This window comes from Solanum tuberosum, unplaced genomic scaffold (assembly GCF_000226075.1).
Source record: "Solanum tuberosum cultivar DM 1-3 516 R44 unplaced genomic scaffold, SolTub_3.0 scf00423, whole genome shotgun sequence".
Lineage (NCBI taxonomy): Eukaryota > Viridiplantae > Streptophyta > Magnoliopsida > Solanales > Solanaceae > Solanum > Solanum tuberosum.
The window spans coordinates 1-7,698 of record NW_006239348.1 but is presented as its reverse complement, the minus strand read 5'-3'; the positions used below and the strand labels follow the sequence as shown (position 1 = coordinate 7,698).

Sequence of the window (7,698 nt, the reverse complement as noted above, 5' to 3'; positions counted from 1 at the left end):
CGGAACCGGACCGGACCGGGACGGAACCGGACCGGACCGGGACGGAACCGGACCGGACCGGGACGGAACCGGACCGGACCGGGACGGAACCGGACCGGACCGGGACGGAACCGGACCGGACCGGGACGGAACCGGACCGGACCGGGACGGAACCGGACCGGACCGGGACGGAACCGGACCGGACCGGGACGGAACCGGACCGGACCGGGACGGAACCGGACCGGACCGGGACGGAACCGGACCGGACCGGGACGGAACCGGGACTAACCGGACCGGGACTAACCGGTAAATTCCGGTTTCCGTCCCGTTACCCCTTCCGGACCGGTATAATACCGGATCTGACCGGTACTATCCGGAACCGAGACGGAACCGGTAACGGACCGGAACGAACCGGAACCGGTACCGGCACCTCCCGGTTCCGTTGCCAGCCTTACCTTTAACTAAGCAACAAGCATATTAGTGTTTTACAGAGATGGTATAATGAAGCCTATGGAGAAAAAGATGGAACATTTGGAAACCTGCACTCTTTCATAGTCTCATATTGACAATATATAATGAATGGCAGGAAATCATAGTACGTAGCCTCAATTGGTTGACTATCTAAATTTTCACCTCTTTCCCTTTGCATAAAAATAATGAATGGTACTGGATCATATCATATGATTTAGAAAACCTTAGCGCTCCACACCAGCAATCCAGCATCATGGCAATCGCCATGTTTAATCATCCTCCACTCCAGATACAAGTCCATAGACATTCTCACTGGTCATATCTGCAATGTGACGGGGAACCATTTCCTCGGGAAAATCTTGATCAGAATTATCACCAAAGAAGAAGTCATACCAGCCCGTCGAATTCCAGCCATCAGTGAAATATTTTTGCTGAATATCAAAGTCATGATGACAGAGGAAGTAGGAGCCTTGAACCTGATATGCAGAGTTATCCACCCCATTAATGAGATGGTGTGCAGGAGGAGATGATGTGTTACATCTCAAATTGTTCTTATTCTGCTTATACACAATGTGAACGCCAAATTCCTTCAATTGAACACCAGAATATAGAGTCATTGAAATGCTGATAGAGTCTCCAGGATCCAAGTTATCTCCTATTTCCCAATGGCATAGCCATGTGAGATCTTCATCATTATCTGGAATACCATGAATTATTGGACTGTATGTCCATCTCAGATCCTTGGTCTTATTTACCATTCTAACATGAAACTCATTCCAAAATTTATTTCTCCTTGTACAATAAGATATGCTGGCGTTTCCATAGATAACATATAAGTTTAAACCCTGAATGTCATGATTAGGCACATCAAAACTGATTGAGGACGACCCTTTAGCATTGTAGCTTAACCAGTCTGGAAGCTCACTTCCATGGACAGAAGTACTGAATATGCCAAATTCATAGAGGCCCTGCATATTAATCACAAATGTACATCATTTATATATATCTTGCTTCCCCTATTAGTGTGATAGGAGCAAGAAACTCATACAAATGGGGACTAGTAGGAGAGGGGGTTATATTAGGGAGCAAACCTGTATAGGACATTTCCATCTTGTAAGAGTCAGGTTGTTGTACAGATCCACCTTAGTTTCACTCAAGTTGGGTAATCCCAGAATGCTGATTAAATCAGCATCAAATAAAGAAATGCATTTTAGCTGGAACATTTCCTGAACCTCAATTAGTTTGTTGCATCTTAATGCAAGAAAATCCAATGTTGTCAATATGTTTGGTAAATTTGATAACCGCTCGAGTGACCTGCATCCGTGGATGCTCAAGGTTGTGACACTGGCTGGGATCTTTGGAAGATACTTAAGTTCTTCGCATTTATCTAACTCAAGTACCTGGAGATTGGTAAGCCTCTTGATGCTATCTGGTAAGCTGTGAATTGGATTCTTACTTAAAAACAAGTTCTGCAGTGTGGAGAAATCACCAATCTCCACTGGAATCAAATCACATGATAAACCACATCCAATAAGACTTAAGGTTACTAATGTCTGAGATACTGTAGTTAACAGGTTAACAATTCCAGGAGATTTTCTCGGGCTTGAGACTGAAGTGCACAGAGCTAAACTCAGTAAATGCTTCTTACACACAGAAGTGGAAACTTGATGGATAGCAGTTCCACCGGCATCAAGCTCTAGCAATGAATGCATCTTACCCAGCTCTAATGAAGACCATACAAATTTTGAGCAACCATACAGAATAAGCTTCTCGAGGGAATGGACATCAATAATACATCTGGGAAGTTTCCGTAGACTTTGGCAGCCTCTCAGGTTCAAAATGAGGAGTCTCTTTAGTCCCCCAATCGATTTATCAATCTGAGTCAACCTAGTGCAGTACTTGAGAATTATCCTCTCAAGATTTGGGAGCTTTGAGAAGTCAGGGGTGTAGGACAGACCTTCTGAATGACTCAAATTCAGAATCTTTAATGCACTGAGAACCTGTAAAACAAAAACAAAAAAATTCATAATCTGACTGACCTATCAATCTTAAAATTTAATATCTATAAAAACAAGGGGATATTATATAAAAGACTTGTGCAAGGAACAAGTTTTCAAGGCAGAGGGAATATACATTGTGTAGTTTGTAATATATATTTTGGTTGTAGAAAATTAAAGCTTAAGAGAGAGGGCCATATTTACCTTGTTTCTTTCAAAAAGATGATGCAACCTACTGTAGCGCATTTCCAGAACCACCAGTTTCTCCAAAGGTAAGCCATCAGGTAAACATTTATATGGAAATTTGTGCCAACACAACCACCTCAATGACCTTGGGAACTCCTTGTAATTTCCTTTAACTGCTAAATTGTCAAGTTGCAGCAGTTTTAATTTGTGCATACCAAAAAATGCATCAGTGTTGACGCTGTCCACCTTCTTTGATTTGCCAAGTGATTCTATCGAGGAACCATAAATAAGAACTTTACGAGGTTGTGGTTGCCTTGATGGATTATTTTGGCTTGACAGCTTTTTCCTCCCCATTAGGTAGGCACATTCCTGCAAGTACTCATCTGCAGTTGGATGATAAAAGAATCTTGGTGGCTTATCTTTGTGTGCACAAGACCTAGCGTTCAGGCCTTGAATCATATCTGAACCCTGATGAAAAGATTACTAATAGATATAACATAAAACTAGATTTGCGAAAGTAAATGTAACAGCAAAAATAATGAATCTTACAATTTTTTCTTTCAGAACATTAAATGAGTCCTTGAAATGCCACAACCTACTCCGTCTTTCAGGATGCTTAGGTGATTCTTGGCGTATAATTTCTCGTCCCATATCTCTAACTAATGGATGCATCCTCAGTTTTCCATATTCATCAATTATCAACAAGAATCTATCTTGGAGATTCTGAATCCCAACCATTGAATAATATCCACATGCATCAAGTATAGTGACAACGTGGTCTACATTCTTTCCAAGAAAGAAGCAGGCAATGTCAAGGAATAGGCTTTTGTCATGATCATCTTGTATAAACTCAAAACTAATTTGCAGTTTCTTTGATACTTTACTATTAGGAATTGCCTCTAGTTTCTTCAGTGTACTTTCCCATACAGCTAAACTTTTACCAAAGAGAGAAGAACCCAAAACTTGTAAAGCTAGAGGACATCCAATACAATATTCTATAATCCTTCTCAAGAACTTGGTGTAATTCTCAACTGGATGGTCTTGTCCGAATGCATGCCAACTAAATAGTTCAATAGATTCGCCTATGCTCAGTTTCTGAACATGATCAATCAATTCAATTTCACAAGCCCTTAGTAACTCTATGTGCCTAGTTGTCACTATAATTTTACTACCTGAATAAAAGCAATCTCGCATTCCAGTAATAGCGGCTAATTGGTCCACTTCATCAACATCATCCAGCACAATAAGAACCCTCTTACCATAAACAGCACTTTTGATCTGATTGATTCCATCTTCAACACTCTGAATGTCAATCTTCCTCCCATCAAGAATATCAGAAAGAAATTGTTTCTGCAGATAAATTAGTCCATCCGTAGACTCGGAAAAATCTCTAACATTGTAGAGGAAGCTGCTTCTTTCAAAACTTTCAAAGTTAGAGTTAAATGCATATTTGGCGATTGTTGTCTTCCCTATACCACCCATACCACAAATGCCCAAAATACCAACATCATCTGCTTTATGTTGCAACCACAAGCAAATATTGTTAACCCGAAAATGCATACCAATTAGGTAAGGAGCAACACTCAGGATTGAATGGTTTACTTTATTTTCAGTAACTTTCACAAGTTTCTCTATAAATCTCAACTCAGTCCTACAATAAAGATCAAAGTGTAACAAACAAAAACAGAAACGTTGGTTAGCTGGATTAATATCAAGTTAAAAGTCATATGTGTTAGGTTTGATAAATAGAGTAACTATGCCTGATATTTATGAATTATTATACTTTCTTCTGAAACATACACAAGGATATGTGTGTTGATTTGGCTACTCTCTCTACCAATGAGTATTTACTCAAGCTTTGGTTTACTATATCTGTTTACACCGAAGTTAGTAATGTTTTCGGTTATTAGACTATTTTGTTAATGAAACTGTTTCCTTTAATTATTTGTTATGTTTCCTTCACCCTGGACGTGACCGACACTCAAAACCATTAGTGGTCCCAAGCGAACCCTTGATCAAGCTAACTATGGTACATATGACTCAATAAGATACGCGGAAACTTTAATAGATGAGTATTTAAACATTTAAAGAAATTTTAAAACAACGTCTGAAAATACTTAGTATAAATAGTAAGTGTTTAATAAAACATCTGAGAAAAAATCTGAAAACCGTCCAACTCTTTCTGTCCATGAAGCCTCTACTATCTAAAGATCGGTGTTGAGACAAGACTAACGACACCTCAAAACCCTATTACTATAAATCAGCAAAAATGGAGTCCTCCGAAAGCAAGGAGGTTACACCAGAAGCTGACGAGTAGATGATGTGATCTCAACGAAACGTCTGTTGATGATCCTAAGTACCTGAAATTGCTTCATGAAATGATCCAGGTTGAATGACATCAGTACGTTGAATGTATGAGTATACAATATGACCGAATAAAACAACAGCTGAACATATGATTGAATATAACTCAAGTGAAACAAGATATGAACAAGTAGTGAAAACCATTTGTAGTTTACAATAAAATATGCACTAAAAGCAATGTGAAAATAATAAACTTTACTCTGTTGGTGAGTTTATCTAATCGACAACCATCACTATGAGCCTAGCGAGATACAACGTTCTACCAACGTTGTCAGAGCCATCCTATACTTTGTCGGGGTAAATGATGCTAACTATTACTATGGATCCATCCAATAAGCCTTCTTGAGGCAGTGAGGAGTCACCCAAAAGTCGGTACGATCCTATCCTACAGTGGCTATGTAGTTTATGGGGCTTGATATTTAAAATGAACTCTTACTCAATTCGGTGCTCAATACTACTCGCAAAATAATCAATATCAATATGCTCATATAACATCTGAGTTGAGATAATACTAAAAAAGACCCTCTTTAAGGGATAATTCAACTTTATCTGTTTGAAATGCCTCTGAATACTCTTTATGTTTTTCTTAAAATAGTATTTTCTTTCTCAATGTAAAATAATACATTTGGGATCATTTAAAATACCCTCAAAACTCTTAAAATAACTTGTATTTAGGCTGTAATCATGAAAACTATATCGAAAATCATATTGTGATTTGATCATTGATGACTCGTGAAGTCATACTGCGTAAACATGAATGACATATCTAGATGTCATACTACTTAAATATTGATGGCATACCCGACTGTCATACTAATCATGAATCGTGATGTTGTGAGGCAATGCTCAAAATATCTCTTTCATAAACATATCTTACTTCTATGCGTATGAATTTAAACATGAGACAACTTATTTGAAATCATGAATAACATGTAAATACTCAACAGTAGCTTTCACAGCTTCATAAATAATTTTGACACATGTTTGGAGAATCATAATTATATAATAAAATATGTAGTTCATAGTAATTCATTGATATGCATGAGAAATCTTTCATAAAACTCTAATTTCTGCATAAAAATCATAGCTTGAATAAGATTGGGTAAAATCCTAGATTTATACATAATTTATCTTATAATCATAATACTTTAGACATGAGAAAGAAATGAATACTCTCATTGAAGTCTTACATACCTGGAAGAACAAAGTTCTTGAAGAAGTTTGAAAAAGAATTTGATTGGAAGCCTTGAAACTCTAGCTTTTGCTATCCTTGGGGTTTTCTTTTTGAGTTGGGAGTTGAGAGCGTAGAAATAAAAGAAAATTGAGTACTTGGTGGAATATATTCCCCTAATTGAAGTTAAAACGTCATGTCTTGGGCTTAGGAAAAGTGAGAAAAGACAAAAGAAACCCAACTTAAAAGCTGTCGAAAACCACTACAAGAAAATATACTTATTGCTACGAAATCTAAGCTATGAATTTGAAAATCGTAGCTATTACCTAGTAATAGCCATAAAAATTCAAATTTCGTGGCTATTTAAAAATTCATCAAATTTCTTATCCACGAATATTAAGTTTACAAAGCTAAATCCTTGTATTTGCTATAATCGCTAACAATCATGACAATAATTATCTAAATAGCTACAATTTTATTGCTACAATAAAATTCTGTAGCTAATTATAACTTTTTTGCTACCCAATAAAAATAATTGTAGAAATAGCAACTCTTTAGCCATAATAAGTTATTTGAAACAAAATATTGTGGCTAAATAAATAATTTAGCTTCAAGTTATAAAAAGATGTGGCAATAGTTAAATGGTATAGCCATAGAGTTTTGCTATAGTAAAATTTCGTAACTAATTACTATTTTTTGCCATGAATTTTAATTTACCGTAGTAATAATAACATTTTAGCCACACTAACTTATTTGAAGAAATATTTGTAGAAAAACAAATAATTTAGCTTTAAGTTATAAATATTATGGCAATAATTAAACGGAATAGACATACATTTTCTTCTATAATAAAAATTCATAGCTGATAATTATTTTTTGCCACAAGTTTGAATTTATCATAGTAATAATAACCTTTCAGCCACAGTAACTTATTTGAAGAAAAAATTGTAGCTAAATGTTTTTTTTTTCAAGCTATAAAAGTCGTGGGATATTAAAAATATAATCATAGATTTTTTGCTATAATACAATTTTATAGTTAATTATAAGTATTTTTCACGATCATGTTGAAACTTGTTGAAGCAATAGTAATCTTTTATACATAGGAAGTAATTTCAAATAAAATATAATAACTTAATAAATATTATGTTTCGAGTAGCAAATTTTTTTTGCAATAATTAACTTAATAGTTAAAAAATTGTCATGAAAAAATGATACAACTATGTGAGTACGATGCTTACTCCTTTGTTTACTTTGTATTTTTTTTATTTGCTAAACATTTTTGTAAAACAAATGATCATAGACAAATATATTTTTTCCTTGAAATTTCAAATCATTATTTTGTTGGTGCTAAAATATTTACCATTATTGATAGGCATATTTATGGAATAAGAGCATATAAATGAAAAATTGGGACCGATGTTGATCAATCTAAGGTGCAATTGAAGATTGTGGAAGGAGAGATAGGGGAAGACTATGTTGCTTTGGACTCAAACAAAATGATGTCTTACAAGAATTGTATATTATGACTAT

General features: G+C 35.9%; 1 protein-coding gene across 1 annotated transcript; it reads right to left on the bottom strand.

Annotated features, from left to right (window-relative positions):
- Positions 1-504: 504 nt before the first annotated feature.
- Positions 505-6,863, bottom strand: LOC102599341 (disease resistance-like protein CSA1). Its single transcript, XM_006363044.2, has 4 exons — positions 3,183-6,863; positions 2,652-3,101; positions 1,542-2,450; positions 505-1,418 (listed from the first exon to the last, which is right to left on the bottom strand). The coding sequence occupies exons 1-4, from the start codon at positions 4,191-4,193 to the stop codon at positions 720-722; spliced, it is 3,069 nt and encodes a 1,022-aa protein (XP_006363106.1). The 5' UTR covers positions 4,194-6,863; the 3' UTR covers positions 505-719.
- Positions 6,864-7,698: the final 835 nt, after the last annotated feature.